This window comes from Numida meleagris, chromosome 1 (genome assembly GCF_002078875.1).
Source record: "Numida meleagris isolate 19003 breed g44 Domestic line chromosome 1, NumMel1.0, whole genome shotgun sequence".
Taxonomy (NCBI): Eukaryota; Metazoa; Chordata; class Aves; order Galliformes; family Numididae; genus Numida; species Numida meleagris.
Window position 1 is genome coordinate 48478818 of NC_034409.1, and position 25883 is coordinate 48504700.

Sequence of the window (25883 nt, forward strand, 5' to 3'; positions counted from 1 at the left end):
CATGATGTGGTTGGTCATAACAATCAGAACAGTCTGATGGAGGAAAGAAATGCATGTGTTAGAATGTTGGGATTAATGATTTTCAAATATGTTGTCTCCTGTATGGGTTGTTTTTAATTGTATTTGTTATATCTAGCCATACCCAGAAGATCCAGCAGTGTACAAACCACTCTCCCAGGAAGAGCTGCAAAGGATAAAAAATGAAAAGAAACAGAAACAAAATGAGAGGAAACAGAAGATATCAGAGAATCGCAAACATTTGGCCAGTGTACGGGTTGTACAGAAGAATCTCGTCTTCGTGGTAGGGTTATCTCAGCGCCTAGCAGACCCAGAGGTGAGCACTTCATATCTGTAGATTTTGCTCTTAACTCGCTATCAAGAAACTATTGGGACACCTTTGTGCCCACCCTTGTCTGTGTCTAGTGGACACTAAATGAAGCAGCTTTCAAAAGGCTCCCCGATGCTGACTGGGGCCTGCTTAAGGCAACTACTGAGCTTCCTACTCCAGAATATTCAAGGTCAGGCTTAACTAGGCTTTGAGCAGCCTGATCTAGTTGTAGATGTCCCTGTTCATTGCAGGGGAGTTGGACCAGATGACCTATTAGGGTATGTTCTAACTCAAACGATTCTGTGAGAATAAGCTCACAATAAGTGATTTGTGTCTTTTGTTTTTGAGAATACAGATGCTTTATTTTTTAAGGAAATTTTCTTTGTATTTCTTCAAAAGAGTCTGTTAAGATAAAATGAGCTTAAGGATTTTTGTTATTCATCTTATTATGCTGGATCTGCTGGCAGTACCCAGCTCTGTCACGCACAACCTATTCTGAAATGAGAGCTAGGTCAGGTTATAAAGAAAAAATATAAGGGTAGGACAATCCTGTAAGGACAGAAGAAGAAAGCGAACAGCTAAGGCATGCCTAGGAAGGAATGTAAGGGTGATGTCATTTGAAGAAAAAATTAGTAAGAGGAGGACCCAGGAAAGAGGATTGTTACTCTGTCATCAAAAAGAAGCTTAGAATTAGTATGTGAAAGGAGTATACTACAGGATAAGATGTCTTTGAAACTACTGTGCCAACTTGAATTCACCTGATTGGACTAAACTGTCTGGAGTAACCTCAGATGTAAGTGAGGACTTGTTGAGAATGTGCTGTGTTTTGGTAGACTGGAAAAGAGCAAGTAGAAAGCTGCTTATAGTGGAGGGGAGAAAAGGATATGAAGGGAAGAGAAATATCTCTTAGCATTGTGGTTTTGACAGTAATGTAGGAACCAGTTAACTGCACTTGCAAACCGCTGTTGACATTGACTCAGTGTTATTTATGACTAAAAGATGTATTAAATTTCTTGGACAGGGTAGTGGATTTGCAAGTTAGAAAATAGTATACACAAACTTCTTTTTAACCTTAGGCAGATTCACGCTAACTTTTTGGTGTAATAAGTTATAGGGTTTTATTAGATTTTGTAGTGATGAGTATTTTCGCTGACATACCAGCTGATAATGGATATGTGCTGAACATTGCAGCACCCAGATGACATGATTTCCAGGAAACCTAGCCTGAAAAAGAGAGAGGCTAAAAAGAAAAAATGTATTAAATATGTCCAGTTTAAATTTTCCACTTAAGGAGGCAAAAAGCTCCAACACAAATAGAAGTGAGTTGAGAGGGGAGTCTGGCTGCTATTTTCTGTTTCTGAAGATAGGTTCGTAGATCAAGATAGAGTGCAGGTGGATCCAATCCTCTTGACATGCTCTCATGAAAATTGTGATGGCCATTCTGCCTCGTGTTACCAGGAATGTAATCTATAAGATGCTTCAAGAAGTTCTTCTCTCAGGACTGACAGTCTCTGTAATGGTGTCCAAAGGTAGGCATAGGGTCATTGAGGAAGGATGCAGATCAGTTGAGGAGAGGTCAGAAGAGACCAGCAAGAGATTCTGGTTGAATGTTGAAAAACCGTCTGGATGTGGTGCTCGGGGACATGATTTAGCGGTGGGTTGTTAGAGTAGTGTTGGGTTTGGACTTGATGATCTTGGAGGTCCTTTCCAACCGGAGCAATTTTATGATTCTGTGTTCAGCTTGCTCAGTAGTTCTAAAGGACTTTCCCAGTGTGAATAATGCTGCAGGATCTTGAAGACCTTGATACTACCTTAAGAAGAGAGAGTAGGAGGTCAGGTGTAGTTCTTGGATCAGTACAGTTTAACTATGTTATAGTGATGTCTGAAGATGGAGCTGATGGATTTGGGGCAAGTAGAATCCTGCTGGTGGGCAGAAGTTGGACTCAATGATATGGTTGAGTCCCTTCCAACTTGGGTTATTCTGTGATTCTGTTCTTGCTTCCTTTCAGGCTGTAGTCTAGAACTAGAAATAACCTTTACTTGACATAAATTCAGTTTGAGTAGTTGCTGCCACTGTCATGGGATGGAGAAAGAGAGGCTTTTGGTTACAGTGTATTGCCAATGCTATTTGCACACAGGGAACAAGTTTTTTAATATGCTGAAGATGTTGCTGTTTTGAGTAGGATCCCCCAGTGATTTGTTATTGCTTAACTGGTGCAGCAAAGAGCAGAACAGGAGGTTTTTTCCCCTTCTGGGGTTTGATATTCAGTCACTTGTTTCGGTGCAGTGTTGATTCTGCTATGTTGGTTGGTTTTTTTTGCCCCTGGGAAGTGTCCTAAGTTGCTCCAAAAGTAATGATTCCTATTTATTTCCATGGAAACTATAACAGATACAAAGAGCACAACAGTACTATTGGATAGAACAAATTCTCAGCTACAAAATACTTTTCAACATAGTCACCGCTTATAGCTGATTCACATAGATGAACTGATTGAGGCAGTCTTCATATTGTGGTATGGCTATGCATGGCTGTTTGGAATCTGGCTTGTCTTTCACGTCACTGTTGCCACTGTTGAAACACACCACCCACCACTCACATCCACTGCATGATCTCCGTAAGTGTTCACCAAGCATCAGTGAAATGTCAGTGGGTGCAATTTCTTTCTCATTAAAGAATTCAATTCTACTCCTTTGATTCACGGGCACTTCCACATCAGATGCTGTTCTGTCATGCTGCCCTCTGCTGCTATCTGTGACACAGCAACAAAATGTAATGGCATGTTGGTGGGAAGGTCCAAACTCTGCTGCCATACCACCAAAATCTGCCTCTGGCATTGTGAGACAACCCAAAAAGAAAATAATAGGAGGCATTACTTTCAGAGCCACCCTTGTATACTGTCTTCCTATACTTAGTCTAGTTTTCTAAATGGCTATCTTGAGTTAATTGATTTACTTTTTCTCTTTGGAGTAGAGCAAATGAGTCAGAATTCAGTATTTTGTTCCTGGCAGTTAATATATCAAGGTGATTATTTTATTCATTTCAATTTTATAATTTTGAATTTTTCCTCAAATTGTAAAATAGGTATGTACGGGCGAATGAGATGCATGTTACCAGAGTAGGGTTCGAATATTCTGGATTAAAAAAATAATAATAAAAAACCAGATGATAAAACATAATATCCTTCCTTTAAGTTCTTTACTTCAGTAGCATTGCACTTGTGTTGTACGTCACCATAATTCTCATTGAAAACAAAATCTCCGTCTACTTGCTCTCTTCCACTTCAACAAAAAGCACATCTCTACAGTTACAGCTCCTGATTGCATAGGTACACAGACTACTGATAAGTAGTATAGCGCTTTATCTTTTTTCTTCTTTTTGTAGGTTTTGAAACGACCAGAATATTTTGGGAAGTTTGGTAAAATACATAAAGTTGTAATTAATAACAGCACATCATATGCAGGCTCACAGGTAAGTCTGTAGAGACTCTTGTGATTTTTATTCCTCTAGAGAAAATGCATTTGTGCCAAGTGAACGTGGAGCTCTCTGTTTCTGACTAGGTAGTAGGTCAAAGTAATACAAGGGAAAACTACAATATTGTAGAATAAGTTATTGTACAAACTGAGACATTGTCCAAACAGTCTCAAAGTTCAGTTGCAAGATGCAAAATAAGTAGAAAGATTAAAAATTGGTAGATAGGATGGAAACCTTCAAAGCAGTGGAAACACTGCTTTTTTTCATTATTATTCTGCATTTGAAGGTCAAAACACCACATCTGCTAGCTATTTTTGTAACTTTAAGCAATATTTTGATGTTTCTTCTTTTGTTTATTATTTATGCATCACATCTAAATTTCTGTGTATTCTTGTGTTTTTGAAAATAAGTGATAAAAACATCCGGCCTTGAATGTACTAATTTATTTAGTGAACTACTATAAAAGCAACTTAATGCTCAGGTCTGAGGAGATTTAAAAAAAAAAAAAATTGTGGCCTGTTTTCTTTCTAGGGTCCAAGTGCCAGTGCATACGTAACCTACATCCGGTCAGAAGATGCTCTCAGAGCCATACAGTGTGTCAATAATGTGGTGGTAGACGGCAGAACACTTAAGGTGATAATATTTCTATATTTTCACATTTTATTTGGTAGTACGCTAACATCATCACATCCTGTAAAATGTTATTTGTATAGATATGCTTGCCTTCTTGAAGAAAAATATCCATATAAAGCTTACTGCGTCATCAAAACTACTCCTGTCTGTCTTTGCTTCATATTTTCTTAATACTCTTTGCTTCTTTAATTAGACTTGCATTTATTCCTTCCTACTGAACTTAGCTCATTTTTTTTATATTGCATGTAGAATCAATGGGAATCTGAAGGTCTGTGCTCAGTCGTCTTAAAATCCATGCTGTGATATCACATGATTTTAAGTAGTTTAAAAAAACAAAAGCGTCTCAAATGCTCTGTGGAAGTGTAAGATTTTTTCCTCTTGGTGTCAGTATAAATGGGTATAGAGGATGACTTGGCAAAATTGGTTCAATTAATTACAGAAAAATTTTGGTTAACTTTCATTTCCTGACCCTGTTACAAAATATTAACCAGTTGAACACAATGCAAACTCCTAACTGCTTTCTCAATTTAGCTTCTTAAGAATGAAAACATTTACTGAGGCTATTATTTTGAGATTTATTTAGATTAGATGAAAATAGAAATCCGTTCCATCTATCTTATGCTTGAGCACATGGTTTTCTCACAGATAGACTTGTTAGTCTATCTGCATCAAAAATGCATTACATTGGAACTTTAAATTGTGAGAAGAAACTTTTTTAGTAAATACAGCCTTTTTTCTTCTGCTGCAAATGGTATCCTTAACTTTTGGTACTTAATTTACCTAATTATTTCTTTTTCCAGGCATCACTAGGTACAACAAAATACTGCAGTTATTTTCTAAAAAATATGCAGTGTCCAAAACCAGACTGTATGTATCTACATGAGCTAGGAGATGAAGCAGCCAGTTTCACAAAAGAAGAAATGCAGGTAAGAATAATAAATGGAAATGCGTGAAATGTGGCACTTATGTATTTTCTTGCATTTAATTTAGTACAACATTTGTATAATGTAGTGATTTGCAGAATGTTACAGAGTCGAATTTTGAGTTACACGTGGTGTTTAGATGTTTTACCAATTGGTTATTGCAAGTCAATATTTATATTCTTCATTGTGTGCTACCTTTAAATGCTGAGAAGTTCACTTAGTGTTGGTGAGAGAAAAAAGTTGAGCTTCACTCCATGTTATTTTAATTTCTGATTAGGAGTTTACTACTTGCCCTTTCTTCATACCAGTGTTAAGTCGTGTTATTTTAAATTTCTGTGAAAGAGACGTGTATGTGGTCGGTTATCATGGCTTAACTATTGTATTGCTATGTAACTGTGCTATCTGGATTCTGTTGCATCTGTTAGCCTGTGAAGGGTATAGAAACCATTAGAAAATACAATATTGGAGGTAACTAAAACAGAGCATGTAGGTTTTTTATGACAACCTCCACAGCAAAATGTTTACCATGTAGAGCAGAGAAGCAAGTAAATGGATAGCCTTAATTTCTCGATGGTGGTATGTTCTGAAGTCTTTTGAGATTGTCCATCTACGTAAGGTACGATACAGCTTTTAAACTCAACCTTAAGTGTACTGAATTTGCATCTATGCTGTAATTTTTGCATGTGGTCTGTCCATGAAGCAGATGGTCCACACCTGCAGTGCTAGCACAAATGTACAGGTGGATTTTATTTAATGTGCCACACTGATTTAAGGCAGAGAATAAGGAAGAATGTCTTTTAAACGTTTTTAACAAAGTAGTAGTTATTTCCAAGAATTTAAGTTTTATTTTTAATTCAAGAAAATATATATACAAGCAGGATATATCTTCTCTCGGATGATTAGGAATAAGAAGTAAATTTCAAGAACTTAGAAACCAGGCAACTTCCTCTGTTAATTCTTTTCTATTTCTACCACCAGTTAGATCTGTTAATAGACAGGAACATATCCTCAGACATGTACAGTCATCTTAGTTTCTTATAGAGCTGTCTGTTGTGAATTTACTTAATCAATTTTGAACCTACTGATGCCATCATGTCCACAGCCTTTTGTCCCAAAATTTCACCAGCTGTTTTGTAAAGTAGTACTTTTTATTGTTAATGTTAAACTGATTTCTAGTTAGTTTTGTCGGTTGTCCCCTAATTGTAGCATTGTGGTAATTGCTAAAAGCTAAATGCTTTGTCATGTTATCCATTGTTTCTGTGGTGTTCTGAGACTTGGTTTGTACCTCTCTGTCTTCTCCCCAAATTGCAGATTTTCTGGTCATTTAAACTTTGGTAAAGCCATTTCTCCCTTTCAGTGATAATTTTTGTTGTTCTTCTCTATACTCTGTGTCATCCTTGAGACGCAGAGACCAGACACGTTACATTCAGGATGCAGAGGCAGCAAAGATAAATATGGTGGTCCTCAATCAGAATATTTCCTAATGATGCCCAGCACAGATCTGGTTTGATTATCAGTGCATAATGAGCTAGAGATTTCAGAGGTCTGTTGACAGTGACTTCAGTATCTCTGGGTTTTAACACCCAGTTCAGAAGCCAATACTGTGTAAGTATAGTTTTAGATTAACTTTCCTTAAGTGTGTTACCTGACAGGTCTCCATGGTGAATCTTTGCCACTCTTTGGCCTGTTTGGGATAGTGGGTTTCTTCTGGAGTTCCTCATTATCGATGTGGCATTTTACTACCCAAAGGAGTTGGGTATCAACTAAGAATATGATGTTAACTCCTTTCTCACACTCACTGATGTTGTTGCGTAACACTTAGGTCAGTCATCAGTCCTTATTGCTTGCTTCTGCATCCAGTTATCAGCAAGTCCTATCTTTGCCTTTCTGTTTCTGAGCCAAGAACCTTTCCTGCATCTCACGGCAACTTTGTAAAAGCTTTTGATATGAAACCTTATGAAAGGGTTTTTGAAAATTTCATGAATTCTCTTTATTGGTGCTTATTGACACCATTGTGAAGCTCCATATTAGTGAAGCAGGATTTCTCTTTACAGACAATGTTCTGACTCATTCTCAAACAAACCGTTTTTATCCATATGCTTCCATTTTTTTCTTAAATTTTTTTTTGAAAATTGAGTTTATCATCTTATGAGGGCTGGAGGTTGAACTCAGCAGTGTGTTCAGAGGATCTCTTCTACACCCCTTTTTGTAGATGTCAGTTACAGAGGCAGTCTGTCAGTGCTCTGACACAGCTGCTAATTAAAACTGTTAGGCTCACTTCAGCCAGCAATTTAGCTTCATACTTCATCTTGACTTGCTTACCTTTCTTTCCTGTTTCTTGTTAGATTGCTTAAACTTACAAACTTATATTTGATTATGTTTTCTTGACAATCATTTGGAAATAATTATTGGGAAGTACTTTGTGTTTTTCGTGTAAGCTCTGACTGAACTCGAAGTCTCCAGCTTTCTTGTTTTGGTTGCTGTCAGGGAATTTGTATTTATGTTCTTCATCACTAAATGGAGGAGGGAAATGGAATGGATGAACTTAATTTCTAGGTTGTATAATTGTGAACAGAACTAAATATTTTGATGAGCTGAAAAGAACTGGTAGAACTCCAGGAAGTCTCTGAAAGTGAAGTTGGCAATTTAGATGAGATGGGTTAGAGATACTGGTTTTGACCTCTGGAGTGGTTCATGTGAAAGACATTAGTGGAAGCTTCTATGTAGGAATTTAATCTTGATTCATTCTTTCATTTGTGTAATGGGTAAGTGAGCTTAGAGCTGGCTTGACATTACTGGCCATAGAGTTCAGTCTCTTGCAGCTGAACAGTTAAGCTGATATCTCAGTGAGTTTCTCCTTGCTCAGCTGTTTAATGTTTGCAGCGTAGTATTTGAGCAGTAACATATTCTGTTCTTAGCAAATGGCCGAAGAAGCATTTCTAGGGTATAATGGATCAAAAAAAAATTTTGTTTAGATGAATCACATTCTAGGTGTAAATCCTTACTCTGCTGTAGAAGTAGCTTGGGTATAGATAAGTACAAAGATGGGTAAGAATGCATGCCACTAGATGTTTCAATGCCCTTTTGGGGATTTGTGTAGTGTATGTCAGACACATTCAAAATCAACCAGTAATAGAGAACTAAGTACCAAAATCATTAAGATACCTCTAATGTTTGACTGATTTGGAGAACTTAGTTGAAATGGGGTATGGAATTGCCTTTCTAATAGCACCCATAAAGACAAGTTAAAGTTAGCTATTTAGTATGTGGATTTTCTTATTGTTTTGCTAGATTTTGTGGGGGGCATTTTTGTTGTTGTTGTTTTGAATCTTGTTTAAAATGTCAAATTTTCCTGCTTAATTTTTGGAGGCAGAGAAAAAGGAATAGCGTTCTTGTAAGCTATAGTGTTTCTCTAGGAGGATGTCTGTATTGCCAGTACACTCACTTCGATTCCTATCCCAACAAAACCTGTATAAAGGGAATAGATTAGGTAATGAACAAATGTTGATTTTTGTTGTATATATAGTTAGAGAGCCTTCAAATCCACACTGAGGATTCCATAGGTAACTCTTGTTTTCAGACTCAAGATTGAGAAGGTCTAAATCTTGACGATTACTTGCTAAAGGACATTTTGTAATATCTGAAACCTCTAGATAAAAGCTATTGAATTCACTGTTCAGTTTTGCATCTTGATTCAAATTATTATAATACTTGCAAAAAGTATTTTAACACAGTGTTTATAGGTAAGCTAGAATGAAAAATGCTCTCGCTCATCAGGCCTAGCATTCTGAAGTTGGATCAGTCCTCAATTTCTGAAGGCAAGAAAATGTTCTCAATTATTTCAGTTAAAATAATTAAATTTTTCAATTACTGGGAGGAATGATTTTTCAATTACTGCTTAGAGCACACTCCTTGTCACATGTTAGGTAACGCTTATACTGCCTCAGTGGTTTTTTATTAAGCCTGTATAGAATGATTTATGTAGTAAAACTTCTGACTGAAAACAAACTTTCTGGTTTTGTTCACTCCTGTCTTCTGAAAAGATTGGTATAGTCAATACACAGAATGCAGACTGTACACTTGTCTTTGAGATTAAGCTATTTACAATGTAGAGGTTATATAGTCAAACTTGTTATTAGAACAGAAGAGTAAGTTTTAACAAGATTGCAATTATTTTTCTGCTTTAGAACAACAACAAAAAATTATAAACTGGCTAAATTCATCTGAGTTATTTCTAGGCAAGCTTTAGGTTTGCTGGGATCACGTCAATACTGAGGTTAAGAAACACTTTTTGAGTCTGTCAGGGTGACCTCTTAAGCTGGTATAACTCAATTACTAAGTTTTGGGATGTATGTCAATATGTGAAATTAATGTCAGTTCATTGTGAGTTCCTCTTTCCTTGTAGGCGGGTAAGCACCAAGAATATGAACAGAAACTACTGCAAGAACTATACAAACTAAACCCCAACTTTCTTCAGTTAGCTACGGGTACAGTTGACAAGAACAAGAACAAAGTGACAGCACTGCAGAGGTACGATGCGTAAGTACTGATGCTGGACTACTTGGCAATGTTTTCTTTCTGGCTGCTCCACAGAAAACATTCTTGTTCCTCTTGCATTCCTTAAGTTGCCTGCTCTTTTCAGTGTTTATTATGTGAAAAACTTGCATATCATTCCTCTCTGAAGTTAGAGGCCTGTGCAATGCTTTGTTCTAATACTCCTACCAAACGTGCATTTGGATCAGCATCTCAAAGTGAGGCTTTCTTATTCTAAAAGATATTTTATTTCATATTTTTGTAAATATGTATTGTAATAATTAAAGAGCAGATGTTAACTTTCTTGGTATAGTGTTGATAGATAAATGCAGTCTAGTTATACAACAGACACCTTATTGTCTTGATACGCATTTCTTATTTTGTTTTCATATCATGACTTTGAGTGTAACTCTTGTATTAAGTATAAAAACCCTGGAATCTGGAAATTTTCTTTGTGTAGTAATTCACAGGAATGATTTATTTTCACTGTTTTAATCACAAAATAACACTTATTGCTGTTTCTTGTAGTAATGTTCTGTTGTGGTAGTTTTTATTCATTAAGTTATGAAAAGATTTCTGTCCATGTGAGTACAGTCATACAAACATGAATGAGAGTCTAAGGTTATCAGTCCTCGTGTGAATTATCTGCTCAGATCTAAAATATAATATGGAAGCTATTAATAAATTCCTCCACTCCTTTTTCTCATAATAGGATTCTTGTAATGAGACTTGTAGGGTGAAATGTAAAACTTAAATTGCACTTCATATGCACTTTGGCCTTGTGATCTTGTTTTGTGTTGTGGGCCAATTCATCCACTGAATTTTCAGACCGTTTGTCACTGGTAACATCACTGCAGAACAATTTAAGGAAGAAAGGGAGCTCTGTATCTAAAATAATGTCAGTGGAGCTTCAATCCACAGAATACAATCCTGAGAATTGATATGCCAAGTGATATGCTGGAATTATTTTCTTGAACTTCTACGGGAAGTGTCATACACTCTTTGAAAGTGGTCAGGGCCTCCAATTTGATTTTTTTTCTCAAGGACCTGTTACATCTTTTGTTTCTTGTGCATGGGGTCAATATTGACTTGGAAGGAAGAGTATAGCAAAGAAAGCAAACACACCACTTCCTGCTTTGTTTGGACATTGATTAGTTCAGGCTTTGAACATAAAATAATAATAATTTGAAACCTAATTAGATCCAAGCAAGACAAATGGAGACAAAAGATACCAGATATGAGAGAATGCTCCATCTAAAACTGCAGCAAGTATTTACGCCTTCAGAAAGCAAGTATGAATTGGAGTGCGGCCAGTCTGTGATGCTAAAATTTTTGGCACTTCTGAGACAAATGGCATGTTTCTGTAAATGGAACAAGTAATCTGGAGTGGGATTTCTCTTTTCACCTGAACAGCATCACCACACGGAATCTGTTCTTTCCTAATGACTAGGCACCATCTTGTGGGTTGCGAAGAGTGTTTCTTCTTGCAGCTGGGATTCTTAAGTATTTTCTTAAAGTCCTGTCTTATCGGTACAATCTTTAGCTTGTGAGCTGGTGAACGTTTTGTTTTTCACAACTTTCTACCTAGTCATGTACTGATTTGTTTTGATTCACTAATATGATACTAGATCTGTGTCATTCTTTGTCACGGAATCGGGCCTAACGCCCGTAAACCATTGACAATCTGCCAGTTTATCAGAGCTTCTGACAACTTTGTGTCAGTCACATTTCTCGCATGCGGAATTTCTTTCACTTTGGAACAAAACCATAGTTGGCTTATGAATAGTAGATGGATATTTATAAATAAACAGTAATAGGGAAGACAGCGTTTCTTAAACTCTGCAGAAATGCTTTTTCAGAATTCTGTTCTAATTTCAAAGATCCTACTCAATGTTTTTTGCCTACTGACTTTTCCCCGAAGAGCTGAAACAAATGTTTTCATACGCTGGAAGGGGAAAAAAACACTTGTTAGGCACTTACTGGTCTTTTAGAGAAGGCTTTTGGAAGCATATGGCTTTGAACATAAAAGAAAAAACAACAAAAACATGTACAAAATGCCTCATAAGACTGTTAAGTTTACTTTTTATTTTGGTTGCAAAACTGATTGTAACTGTGACACTTTCAAATTGCAGTATGAAGGTGACTTTATAGTGTTGTGGACTTAAGTGTATTTGAAGTCTGTTAATTGATTTAGTCTTGTTAAATCTAGATTTGTGACTCACCTTTGTGAAGGGGACAGTACGAGACAGTATTAAATTACTACAACGATGTACAGGTTGTCTTCATTGCTCAATATCTGATCAACTTGCTATCTCTCTTTCAAATGTGTACAAGGCAAGGATGAGATACATAAACTGGTTAAGACTCTCATCTGCATGCCTGTTGTATAGGTAGGTGAGAAGAGGTACAAGTAGTATAGCAAGTCTTTAAATACTAGTAGGTATTTGAGTTTAGCTAGTAATACCAGTCCTATCTGAATGAAACAGCTGTAAACAGCTACAGGAATCTCCAGATTATGACTGTTAACTTAATAAATTGACCCAGATGTGTAGAGTAGATGTTGGACCAGTAAGAACACTAATGAAGGAGGCAGCAGAAGAAACATATTTACCAAAAAAATATATTTTTTGAAAGCTTTGTTGTTACTAATACAGCATTTGAACTATACTACTTGAACACTAAAAATAGCATTGTAATTGATACAAACAAAAAGCTGAAGCTAATAGGGGAAAAAATGAAGGTAAAGACAAACCTTTCATATTGAAACTTCAGGTTATTATAGTTTTATTGGATGACGTACTTGAATGCATTTGGTTATAGGTAATATTCTAGCATACTTTAATTAGTATAAAATATAACTTTTCAGTGATACTTTTGGCTTTGAGTCTTCTGAAATTTTCAGATCGAATGTGCTCTCTGAAATGGAATTTAATGGGTCTTTGTTATGAAAGAGGAGTAATTATAGCTTTAAACTGGAAGGGAAATGAGCAGTAACTCGAATGAAAAATGTTCATCTGACTGGCCTCATGGTCTGTTAGTAATGCTGTGGACTCTTATGCAGGAATAAAACACAAACTTAATCTGAGCCAGGCTCTATAGGTTCTGGAATGTGAAAGGTTTTTTTATATAAAAATGGTTTAGTTAATTATTTAAATGACTTAAAATGCTTATGGGATGAAGCCAGTAACTCAAAACGAGGTATACATAGGTCTGGATACTTGAAACTGTCAATGGATTTTTTTTATTTTTTCCTGAGTGAACATGTTCAGGCTCCAGCATTGGCAGTGCAGCTATCTATTCAGTGAGGAAAACTGAGAGTTCTGCCCAGTTTTTTTTCCCCTCGATTCTTTTTTTTTTAAATCATCACCATTTAAATTCTAATATCCAGATAAATCTGTTCTTATGGATTATCTGGTGGAAGGATTCATTGCCTCAGTGCTTACAATTTTTTAAACACTTTCTTCATAACTTGAACTCTTCTTTTTTTTTCTTTCTTTTTTTTTAACTCTTGCCTTTTTCCAGACCCAACAGCAGTAATATCAAAGATGCCTGGCCATCATTACAGAGTTCAAGTAAATCAGCCAACGGCTTAACAATGGAACACAGGAAAACGCCTCCTATATTAGAAAATGGCACAGACCCAGAACACATGACTCCAGATGGTGCAGACTCAGATTTCGGGTAATTGTGCTGCCTTTTATACTTCAGATAGCTTGTTCTCTCTCACTGACTGGTGTGGAGAGAATTATTCTTCAGTCTCTCTGGTTGGAGAACTGGATTGAAATCCTGATCAGGACACAGAAAACCAAGCTTGGCTTAGCCCATGTCAAAAAGGCTGATTGGCAGACTGCAGGAGAACCCTCACATTGCTAGTGAGGGTACAGGTAAGGGCTGAGGGTAGCTGCATAATCAGGGCATCAACAGCTTATACAGCTGCCTGCTGCAGGGCATGTTCCCAGCCAAAACTGCGCCCTTCAGTTCTATACAAAACCTTTTACAAATATAACATGTCAGTTGCTATACATCAGGAGACTTAATACTTGAAAAACCTTCAAGAGAATGAAACAAAGTATTAGGGTTGAATATTTGTCATCTCTTCACTGTAATGTGTTCCAAAAACACAACCACAGAAGTAAAGATTCCATGATTTTTGATCAGTAACAGGAACAAGACAGCACGTTCAACTGAGGCTTCTGTGTAGAAAGCAAGTAATTCATCTGCCTGCAGTAACTTCTTTATTATTGGCTAGTATTTTTTTTTTTTGCCCAATTTTGGTGCCTCCCTTGCATAGAATTGTTGTGTTCTCCCATCATAAGCATCACTTACACTTAAAATCATACTGTTCCAGTTTTTTACTGGACCAAATTGCTTGGGCCCATTCAGAGGATGAATGGGAAAATAGCAAGGTGAATACTAAATATTTCAAGAGGTAGTGTTGCTGATTAGGCAGCTGATCCTCATTTTAAGCCAGTATTGAGCTGATACTGAGTGCTGCTGTAAGTTGTACCTTCTTAGATGTAATAGCAATTCAGCTGAGATGTGGACAGATCCTATTGTTGCATCTCAGTATTAACATGTAGCTTCTTCCTCATCTTTTCTGGAAAGAATGTACTACATCTAAGTAAAAATACTATGACCAGTCAATAGTGAAGAATCGTGCTCATTCTTGAGGACTGGAAGCATGTCTTAAAATTAAAGGCTCCTTAAGCAGGTTCAAGTATAATGGTCATTGTCTTTCTGCATCTGTGTTGCTAAAAAACAGTTGTCTGTTGCATAGCTTTAAGCTGTGGTTTTGTGACTTCTTATCGAAGGCTTTGAGAAAGTGTACCTGGAACATGAGCTCTGCAACCAACTTTCTTTTATTAGTGAAGTCTACAGCAAACTTCTGTGCTGTAGGAATCCAGAAATTACTAACATAAGGGAATTTATTCAAAGTGGAAGAACTTTTAATGGTTTTCAACTACCAAGGACTCCAGTAAGTCCTTACTGGAGTAATACTTGATTGCAAATATTTCTCTGATTTTTCTTTTGTAATCGTAAATATTTGACTTTCAGTTACCTTTGGGATACCAACTCAGCATTCTTTTGCTCCCAAGTTGCTTTCATTGATGAGTAACTTGTATACAATTTCTTTAGAATGGAGAAGAGTTAATTTTACTGTCTTTAGACTAGTTATTCTGGGAGGGGGAGAACAAATATTAGTGGAGGAGCAAATTCTTGAGTTCTGGACTTTGCTGTGTGGCTTTATGCAATGTTATGCTTTCCAACAGCAAGGAGTGTTTGAAAACAAAGTGTAGCTAGAATCTGAGGTCTGCACCCAGTTAAAATGACTTCTATATTTATATTTACTTTGCACTAACAGGTTACGCCTGTAGTTTGTCACATTTATAAGAATCTTACCTCTGGTCATTGTCTATAGGACCAGTGTTCTGGGCTGTGTAGTCAGATGTTTGTCTGTATTCTCTCTTATGAGCTGATAAAATATCTTTAAGGTTTAAGGCAGATATTTTCAGCTGAACTTTAACTTTCACCATTTACTTATTGCAGTATTTAGTATAATTAAGGCTGTTCACAAGTGCTTGTCAAATCTTGAATCCTGAGGTGTGCCATTTTAGCTGAGTCATGTTAATTCTCAGTAAACAGCTTTCTGAGGCAGCTTTCTGCTGTACCTTCTCTTCTTTCTACATTTATTGGCATTTTTTTGTTATATTTTCCTGCATTTTTCCCCTTCTGTCATCCTAAAAATCAATTTTCTCACCTTGAAACTAATTTTTACTAGGTAAAGCTTCAAGGCTGACGGGAAGTTTGTCTTACCACAAGGATTAAGTAGTTAATTTAATCTTTTATTTCCCTAGAATTATTTAGGATTTATAACTGACAATTTAGGTATTTAGAAAACAAATCTGTTCCCGAGTTTCAGTCCAGTAATAGAATAGATAGAACTGACCACAAACGGAATACTGCTATAGTACGAGTCCTTTTTTTGAGTGGTGAAAAGTTACTCTGAAGATGTTTATAACTTTTCTTTTGTCCCATAACAGGGTACTCCACAAGCAGAGTGGAGAGTGGTGGGAAGAAATGTTATATGGCAAATGATTTGAATGTTTACAACTAAAGTCTCATAAAGAATTGATTTTTTTCCTTCTTAACTCCCCCAAATTTAATTTTGGTTTCTTTTTATTTCAAGGCTTTTCTATCACTACAAAATCAAATGTTGATGTTCACGTTAAATACTTGAGTGACTTACTGACTCTTTCCCTTCCCACTTCTGCAGCCCTATCGACAAACCTTCAGATTCCCTCAGTATAGGAAACGGTGACAGCTCCCAGCAGGTAAGACAAAGATGAATCCTGTGAACATAGTAATTGAGTTTGTTTGGTTTGGTGTAACTTATGCTTTGAGAGGCATATACTTTCTGAAGTGTGGCGTAATTTTAAACAAAACTAAAACATGCTACTGCTAAGTTGATTTAATATTAAACGTCATACTGATGTTTAACTTACAGCCGAAAGTTTTGAGGAGAATTTTCAACTATTAGAGAAGGATATATATAAACTCTCATGATCTAATTGTCTTTCTTCCTCCTTTGCTTGTAGATAACAAACAGTGACACACCTTCACCACCGCTTGGTTTAACAAAATCCAATCCAGTCATACCCATCAGTTCATCTAACCACAGTGCACGGTCCCCTTTTGAAGGAGCTGTAACAGAATCACAGTCACTCTTCTCTGACAACTTCCGGCACCCTAACCCCATCCCTAGTGGGCTTCCTCCGTTCCCCAGCTCTCCACAGACTTCAAATGACTGGCCTACAGCACCAGAACCACAGAGCCTCTTCACATCAGGTATGCACACTTCTACACCCAGCTTACAGTGCTGTGTGTTGCTTGCTTTTGCAACTGATGTCTAAAACTAAACTGTAGGATATGCTTTATCTTCTTCCATTCACAAAAGTATATCGTGTTTCACTACCATAAAAGTGAATTGCATTGACATAAACTTTCTTCCAAAAGAAACTTTCGGAGTTTTCCAACTGCATGGCTAAGTGATCTGAGTGTTTGCTTTTGTTTATCTTAGCCATATGCCCATTTCTGTGCAGCAGAATTCCAAATTTTCTTTGGTATCCTGCTTAGTTATCTGAAGATGAATAATCTTTCTGAAGAGAGATTATATGTATTCAGAAAAGATAGAAGTTCAGTTAATGGCAGTAACTGAAAGGCATAAAATACCACTTCATATGAATGAAACATCTTTTTAGGTCTATTGGTACGGTCTTGAGTATGGTTAACAGTATTTTAGAGTTCACAAACTAGAAACCTGGGATATGGTAGAAAATTAAATGAAACAAGAATGTTAATAAATAGAACGTAATGATACTCTTATGTCCAGTAGTTTAGTGACTAATCTTTTAATGCTTTTCTTCCCTCTGGGAAATATTTTTAAATAATATTATCAAAAAAATCACATGCTGCTAAGATACTATAGACACAATATTGTAAATATTAAGTAGCAGTGAGAGACAACTTCCAGGTAGCAGAAATTTTTGTTCCATAATTAAAGTATATTATTGCTTTTACAGTAAGAATTTGAAGGACAGGGATTTTTGTCTGTCCGGTGACTTTTTTATTCAGGAAATGGAATTGTAGTTTTTTTTTGAGAGGACACTAGACTTAAGCAGCAGTCTAGGTTCCCTACCAGCAGAGGGAGTTAATGTAAGTGATGCTACCTTGTACTTTGCTTTCTTCAGTGCACTTTTAAGGAGAAATATTGTGGAAATAGGATTGGCGTGCTCTAAACCTGAACTAAAAAACTTAAGCAGTATAATGAAATAAAGTGCTAATTGAAAATTCAGGAAATACTAATTTTTTTTTGCAATGCTGCTTAAGAATATTTAACAATATCTTGTACTGCAGTGCCTTATTTCCTGTGTTTAATCAGAGTGCACACTTAAGAATTTGGCTTGTTTTTTCCATAATAGAAGACAATTTTTTCTTTAGCTACTACTCAGAAGTATCTGAGAGAGAATACTCCCCCTCCACCCTACTTCCTCACACCCAGTTTCTTGTTCAACATTAATACTTAAAACAAAATACTAAGCTGAATAGCAGCTTAAAACTCTGGTTACACATTCCTCCAGTAACTGGATGTAAAGTATGTTATAATGTTTATTGGTCTCTTTCTACTCTACTTTTACTGAAAAATACTTATTTGACAATAGCATCTATGCAATTGAAGGAATTCTGCAGTAAAACTACTACTTGCTAGTTCTGCTGCTTCAACGAAAGTAGAAATTTGTCTTTTGTCTGAAAATGGAGTTCCAAGCTGATGAATAAAGAGTCTCTGAGCAGTTTACAAACAAATGTTACATGAGGGATAAACTGGTGACAGTAAAACGCACTAAGGCTGAGATTTTTGTACGGACAAGTACTTACTAATCCTTGTTCTAAATCTTATTCCTCTCCAACAGAAACTATACCAGTATCTTCCTCCACAGACTGGCAAGCGGCTTTTGGGTTTGGTTCCTCCAAACAGCAAGAGGACGACTTAGGGTTTGACCCCTTTGACGTCACCCGCAAAGCCTTAGCAGACCTGATTGAGAAGGAACTGTCAGTTCAAGACCAACCTTCCCTCTCGCCCACATCTCTTCAGAACCCTTCCCCACACACTACAACTGCCAAAGGGCCAGGCTCTGGGTTTCTGCATCCTGCTGCACCTGCAAATGCCAACTCTCTCAGTAGCACCTTTCCAGTCATGCCACAGAGGTTCCCACAGTTTCAACAACATCGAGCAGTTTACAACTCCTTCAGTTTTCCAGGCCAAGCAGCTCGCTATCCTTGGATGGCCTTTCCACGCAATAGCATCATGCACTTGAACCACACAGCAAATCCCACCTCAAATAGTAATTTCTTGGACTTGAATCTCCAACCACAACACAGCACAGGTCTGGGAGGGATCCCTATATCAGGTAGGTGAATCAGGACAGCCGTGAATGTGATTTATTTCATGCTTTCAGCTTAGAGCTCTGAGTCAGGACAGGAAAAGGAAATAGCCAGCTACAAGTGGTAGAACTGTATCTCTTAACTGTCATACTAGGCTTATGAAGAGAGGGAGAACATCATTTTAAATATGCCCTCTCCATATGTTTTTCTAACATGGACGTTTAGCCTTGTAACATTGAGCTTTATAAGGAAGGTGGAGTATTCTGTGCCCATTTAATTTTGTGCCAAAACAGATTGGTATTTTGGTTCTTCAGTCTTGCCAGACTGAGCTTTCTTTAAGATTAGTAAGTAGGCCCTGTAAGTGCATTGTGACTTCCGTGCTGATGTGCAGGTGCTGATCAGAGTTCCTAAAACTGTGGAAAAAAATTAATGTTAATTTGTGCCTGATGTCTTGGCTGGGGTTGTTCCCTCTTGCGCATAACCAAATGACTGCATAATAAAACATTCAGTGCTCTTCATTCCTGTACTTTAGATGGCCTTACTGTTATGATAATATTTCACTGATTGGATGCTTGCAATGTGTGTAAGAGGATTCATCCTGATTGTGAGGGCTGTGATGTTGGAATAAATAAATGTGCAGTCATGCCATCCCAGGCTGCCTTGAGTGAATTGATACGCTCTTACAGCAAGCATTACAACTAAGGAACTAATTGTAACAATCATTGTTCTGATTAAAAGTTCACTTCTGGAATTTGAAATCCTTCTATGGTTACTACATACCTTGGCCCACACAAGTTCTCTTTTTCTAGTAGGGAAAAAAATGTTAGTTGTATAATGAACTACAAGTAGAAACTCTGTAAGCTCTTTGTAGCCTTGAGGTGAAGAAAACTGCCGCTTGAGATGTTGCTGATGTCGTTGTTGTTGTTGAATTTTGAGAAGTATCAGCTCTACTGTGAGACAGTGACCTAGAAGAAGCTACTTGGTTTTAATGCTCTGATATAAGAGCTGATTCTGGCTGTTATTTCTCTGTTCTTTGTCCTCTTTGGAGGCTTGTTGAGGCTACAGTACTGCACTAGGGTCCTTCAGCTGATTCATAATATAACCATTTAGTCCCGAGGACAAATGCAAGTAGTTCAGAAGTTTTTATGCTGGTGGTGACTAAGGTTTTAAGCAAAGATGACCGTTACTGGTTACACTGAAATGTTGGGAGAGGGTTGGTTTTTTTATATGGAGTTATAAATGTGTTTGCAGGAGTGCAAATTGTTGCTCTCAATGCTACAAGCCAAGTTTTGCCTTTACCTCAGAGTTCTAAAACCTGCCAGTCACAGGGCTGGTAGCAATACTGTCTTGTGGACTAGGAGGGTGGGGAAAAGTCATTCAAGGTTGAAAAATAATCTGTTTCAGTACAGGTTATTTCTAAGCTTGCAAAAGTATTCTTTAAATTGCATTATTTTAATTTTGGCAGTTTGAAATTTGATTTCTTTGTAGATCCTTGTAGTACTCCTTGAAGAGCCAGTTGTGTGTTCCAGGTTGATACGCACAGCCCATTTTGTGTGCTTTCCCTGTATGTTTTAAGGCAACAGAAATGATACTTAAGTGTATCCTTTTTTGTATGCAACTGCTAGAACCAATTGATCTCATTATCTTTGGCAGTTACAGTGCTAAGAGTGGAAAACAAACATCTGCTGTAGTTTCTATGGAAAGTTCCTTTGTATTGGTTTTAGTCTTTTGTTAACACTGTTGCCTAGTTCACAGTTAGCACCAGTTGCTGCTGTGCAAATGCTCCTCAGCTGATCTGCATGTTAGTTCTGATGTAACTTGAAAAAAGTCTATGCAGACACAGATTTTCTGCTTTTTTTCATGTTGTCAGAAGTCTCAAGTAGATCTGGTGTTGCTTGCTAGTTGGAGCTTGTGTTATTTGTATAGCATGTAGTACCTTAGATTTCCTTCAGTGATTCTAATAATTTGAACATCAGGAAGTACCCGTGTGCTTCTTGTTTTGATATGCTGACTTGATAGTTCTCAATTTATTGAATTTATTTTCAAACCTGTAGTGTAGTGTACAAACCTCAACAAATTATTTTTTGAAAGAATAATGCCAGTTCCTTATGCTTGCTTTTAATCTATCAGCAGCAGGTATGTAATTGTAGGACTTCCCTAGTTTCCCTATTTGATTTACAGATTCACCTATTTGATGGTCTTATGGGGAGGGAAGTTGTATATCAATAAAGAAACCACAGAAACAAGGCTTTACTAGTGGTTTATAACAGACTCTAGCTGACCTAAAAAGGCCACATGTATCGTTACACCCATTCAGTGGTATGGAGAGGTTAACTGTAATACAGCTGGAGCTCCTCTTGTTAGGTTTTTTCTTAGTCTGCATTAGGGTGTTTTAGAAAATGTCATCAACTTGGCTGTTTCAGCTGTAACAGCAAAAGAAACCAAATGTAAGCAAAACTTGAGATTGTTTTCCAGCGGAGATCCTCAACTGCTGTCAAAGTTGCGTTTCCTAAGATTTCTGATCAATTTTTACAGTACTATACACTTGTAAAGCAAATAATATTTGACCTGTCATTAAAATAATGGAAAGCATTCTTTTCTGTTCATCACCTGATTAGTTTGTCTGCTGTGGTTAACCAGTCCTTTTCTTGTTATCCATTTATGTGAAAACAGGGAGCTTTTAAACTCACCTTAAAACCTCATTTCGAATTTTGTGTGCTGTTTTCTAGGCTTTTTAAATCCCAAATTTAGTTGATTTCACTTAAATATATTTTGTTTTTGAAACTTGTATGAGGAAAACAGTGTCTTCTGAACTCCTGCTGCTGCTTTTTTGTGGGGGCATTAGTACTCACATGAATGTGAAGTATTTATGTTTGGCATGTTATGTGTAATATTCTAAAACAGTCCCTTGTCTGGTCTCAAATCAGAGCTGTGCTGTGTTTATACCTCCACATATCCAAGTAGTTCTGTTCCGTGAAGCACAATAGATTTAAATGGGAGGATGCAGGCCTTACCTAAGACTTTTAAGCTCTCATTTGAAAATAATTTGTGTGGGATTTGGTAGCCTCTTTCTCAGAAGTAGTATTTATTGATCTTAACTCTACTGTTTCCAGTGAAATGCCACCATGACACAGTTGACTTAATAATAAAATTGTGTGTACTTGAAATTTCAGAAATGTCTGTCCCTGGTCTTTAGAATCTTTTGAATCTCCCCCAGAAAACATAATTTTGCAAAACAGGTGATGCGTGGTCCCACTGTAAGGGACAGTTCAGGCTTGTTGTTGTTCCGTGGGGTGGGATGGGTTAGAAGGTTTACAGTGTAATTAAAACTATAAATATGCTTTGGGAGAAAAGTTTAGTGATGACTTTCCAGACAGCTTGCTTGTTGCTAAAACCAATCTTAACCTAGATTATGTGGCTGTCCTTTATTCTTCAGCAAAGCCAAAGGAAAGATGCACTGACAGCAATGCTAGTGGAAGTATGTTACACCTTTTTTTTTTAAAAATATTACTTTAGGCTATTAGGAAGCCTTGTACTGTGATAACTAATACACTGTCATCTTTGCTACTCTGCTTGGTGTTATATTCTAAAACTGCAGGAATAGTATCAGTCACAGAATAGAGTAGATCTCACATTATCAGCGTGTTTTGAGGCACATTATGATAATATGAGATACGTGCATATTAACACTGGAAAAATAAAAAATCCATAGCTTACTGGATGGTTGATAGCTGTGGATTTTAGTACATGGAAGTAGTGTAAAAATAAAATTACACAGTTAAAAGTAGAATAAAAAACTGGAAATTAGTCTGCCTTTCCTGTCAGTTTTATGTAAAATGGGAGTAATTGACATTCTGAAACACTGGCTATTATTTCATGTATTAATTTCATAATTATCCTGAGTTTAATTCCAAATGAAAACATACTTGCAAGAACTTCTCAATTCAGTAGCAATGAGGTGGCTGAATTCTAACTTTTCCAAGACTAATTCTATACCATATTGTGTGTATATTCTTCCCACATATATTAGGAATCTAAGATAGATTAAATAGACAATTGCATATAGAAAGAGGTAGAGAACATAAGGAATTAAAGCCTGTTTAGAGTAGGGAAAGAAAATTTATCTGTTGTCTTTGAAGACAACAGCTGTAAAATCCATCAAGTTATTTAATCTGTGAAGACCATTGGAGATTGCAGCAGACTTTTGTGAATTGTTGCTGGAATTTCAAAACGGGTCTTGAATGTCGTAAGTCTTTGTACATGGAAATAATTGGTAAATCCAAATATTGTTCTGTCAAGGGCTTTCTGTTGTAGCTTTTATCTCTTTAATATGCACAGTTTAACTGATGGAATTATGCATATTTGAAGACTGAACCAATAAATAGGTGGACAGATCTATTGCTAGATTAGGTGCCATCCAGCACTCATTGCAATAATGGCATCACATACCTAACTAAGACTGATTAGGCAAGACTCAAAAGTGTGCATGATACATTTAGACTTAAGTCCTGAGCTTTTCCATGTTTGAACAGCTGTACTTGTTTACATCTTCTCCTGATTCTGTGTCCTTAGCTATCGAGCTCATCTTGAACATCAGATTCTTCCTTATCTAATGCCACCTTTGGGGCAATGTTTTAGTGGAAGAAGGAGATGTCCTAGTATGTTGGTAATGACTATTGCTTTAAAGACTTTATTTGGACTATGGAGAAGGGTGAAGTATCAGAACTAGTACTGTCCTTCAGTACTGAGAGTCTTTGGTGTTTTCCCAAAATGCAACCGTATTTCCCCTTCAGACACAAATTGCTTTGTTCTTTGGACTTTGTCTCCTGTCTAGGTTGATGCTTAATAACAAAACCATGGCTTGTTTTACACAGAGGCAGAAAACCAAAAAACTGAAATGACAGCATAGCTGCTGACCTTTTTCTATGGCTTTTGGCTTAACATTTGGTATGAAGTTTTTCAGGATTTGTTGGGGTTTTTTTGCTTTCTAAAAGAGGGTCTGACCTGTGTCGTACTGCTGTTGAATTCTGCGTGTTGTAAAACTCAGTCTCAAAATGCTGTGTACAAAACTTATTTAATCCCATACATCTAACAACAGCTAATGCAGTTCAGATAGTGTTGCCTCATGTCCCTTTATTTGGTTGTGGTGGATTGGAAGAGCATTTTGCTACACTTTTCCTCTTCACCTGGCAATGTGTGGAAGGTTTAATGCCAGTTTTAAGTACAGATGGTCTTACACTTAACAGTAAGATGCATTAGTCTGTTAACTTTGTTCTAAGCCTTTAAAGAAGACTGCTTGCTCCCTTGTTGGTCGGTCTTCGCTGACATTTGGCATTCTGTCAGCAGCAGAGTAGAAAGCACTGCAGCTTGAATGTTTGTCTTTTCTGTGCTCCTGATTAGATCCATGGCTGCCTGTAGCTCAAGTCTTATCTGATGAGGTATAAATATTGGAAGTGATGCGGCTAATAGTTTAAGTGTCAGATTTGGCACCTCTGAAGGCCTGAATCTTTGCAGAGTACAGGGAAGCTGCTCTTTGAAATGGATGTTACACCAATATCAAGATCGCTGCTCAGATGAAATAAAAGGGCTGAACCTTGCTTTTAAATTGCCCTTGGGAAAGAAAATTTAAAAAGCTGTTTGGACCACTGCAGAGGTCATGTGTGTTCTGTTCTCCTCAAAAGATGATGCAGTTCTTGGTGTAACCTTTGCCATTGAATATTCTGCTATTCTCATCAGTCCGTGTGCATGAGGTACCAATTTCTGTCAGAGAGGTTCTGGGGCCTTTGCCTTCCTCTCTCCCCATCTTCTTCTGGCTGTGCTTTGTGCCTATGTGTGTTCTCCCCTTGAAATCCAGCACTTATAAATGAGCTCCAGTTCTTGTTGTTCTCCTTTTATTTCCAGTTAGAACTAATGTTGTATTTTACTCGTGAAGAGGTGAAGTGTTCAGCACCATATGTAACAAGTTAATTCAGTCTGGAAATGAACTCTTGGCTTGGTTTCTTCCCTTCCTCTGGAGGTGCTATTTTTAATGCTGCTAAATTAAAAGTATGTGGAAGTAGGATTTCAGATTCATTTTTAAAACATTAAATCAGCGTCAAGATTTGTCGTTGTTTGAAACCTGCTATGGATATTCATTATTGTAGCTCTGTTATCTTGTTCCTCGCTTCCATGTACTTTGTATTCACTGTTAAGTCCTGTCTAACATAACATAGTCTTGTCACGATCTGAGAGAATTTCATCCGCAGTGCTTGTCCTTTAAGTCTTGCTATTTCTCCATCTGTCTTAAAATCTCATCTCACCCCCTCCTTGCCCCATTGCCTTTTTAGTGCCGATTTTTGCAACTGTTCTAAAAAAGCTGTGGATTTCTTTCTTACGATTGTACAGGAGATGTTGTCCTAAAGAAAGCTTAGAGAATAAATACTTACGTTTTTATCCCTGGGAGCTTTGTTTATGCTCTTACAAATTATAAAAGCCTTTGATTGTATAATTATTAAGGATGGCAGTGTAAGCCATTTTTTGAGTGGCACAATGCCTGTTTTTGAATGTATAATTTCTCTTTGAAAGAGTGACAATGTAAAGAAAAAAGTGTAATAAAAATACTCTAACTTGTCTTGGCTGCAGCATAAGAGAAGGAATGACTAATCACATTAACATAGCTAGATTTGAAATAAATGCTGTGTTGGCTAAAATTTGCCTTAGTGCCTTACCTAATTTGCATTCTGGCAGCTCTGGGGTAAGTCTCCAGCAGCATCCAGGGGAAACAAACAGGGGGGAGAGATTTCTAGTCAGACTTTCCTGACTGTGCCATGTCTCTAACATTCTCACCAAAGGAACTTTAGCAGCATGGGCACTGTGGCCTTGCCTGTGTTTTAGGGATGGTCGACTGAACTTATTGGTTATAAAAGCAAGAATTTCTTACTGCCAAACTATTAAATGATGATTCACCAAATGTTATAAAAGCTGTGTTGAACAAATAGTGTCAAACAGGGCCACATCTTGTGAAAGGGCTTGAAACTTCACGTCCTTGTGGATCAAGCCAAATATGCAAATTTCA

General features: G+C 37.0%; 1 protein-coding gene across 9 annotated transcripts in view; it reads left to right on the forward strand.

Moving 5' to 3' along the window:
• Positions 1–25883, forward strand: part of CNOT4 (CCR4-NOT transcription complex subunit 4) — a 75711-nt gene that overhangs the window by 39830 nt on the left and 9998 nt on the right. For 4 of the 9 annotated variants that reach the window (XM_021412834.1, XM_021412694.1, XM_021413179.1 and 1 more), the window contains exons 3-11: positions 137–334; positions 3711–3797; positions 4332–4433; positions 5234–5359; positions 9762–9895; positions 13412–13570; positions 16164–16221; positions 16486–16735; positions 18358–18855. In XM_021412834.1, the coding sequence (XP_021268509.1) occupies positions 137–334; positions 3711–3797; positions 4332–4433; positions 5234–5359; positions 9762–9895; positions 13412–13570; positions 16164–16221; positions 16486–16735; positions 18358–18855 (1612 nt within the window). The remainder of the gene's footprint in view (positions 1–136; positions 335–3710; positions 3798–4331; positions 4434–5233; positions 5360–9761; positions 9896–13411; positions 13571–16163; positions 16222–16485; positions 16736–18357; positions 18856–25883) is intronic. The other 5 variants (XM_021413007.1, XM_021413267.1, XM_021413093.1 and 2 more) reach the window with 3 other exon arrangements.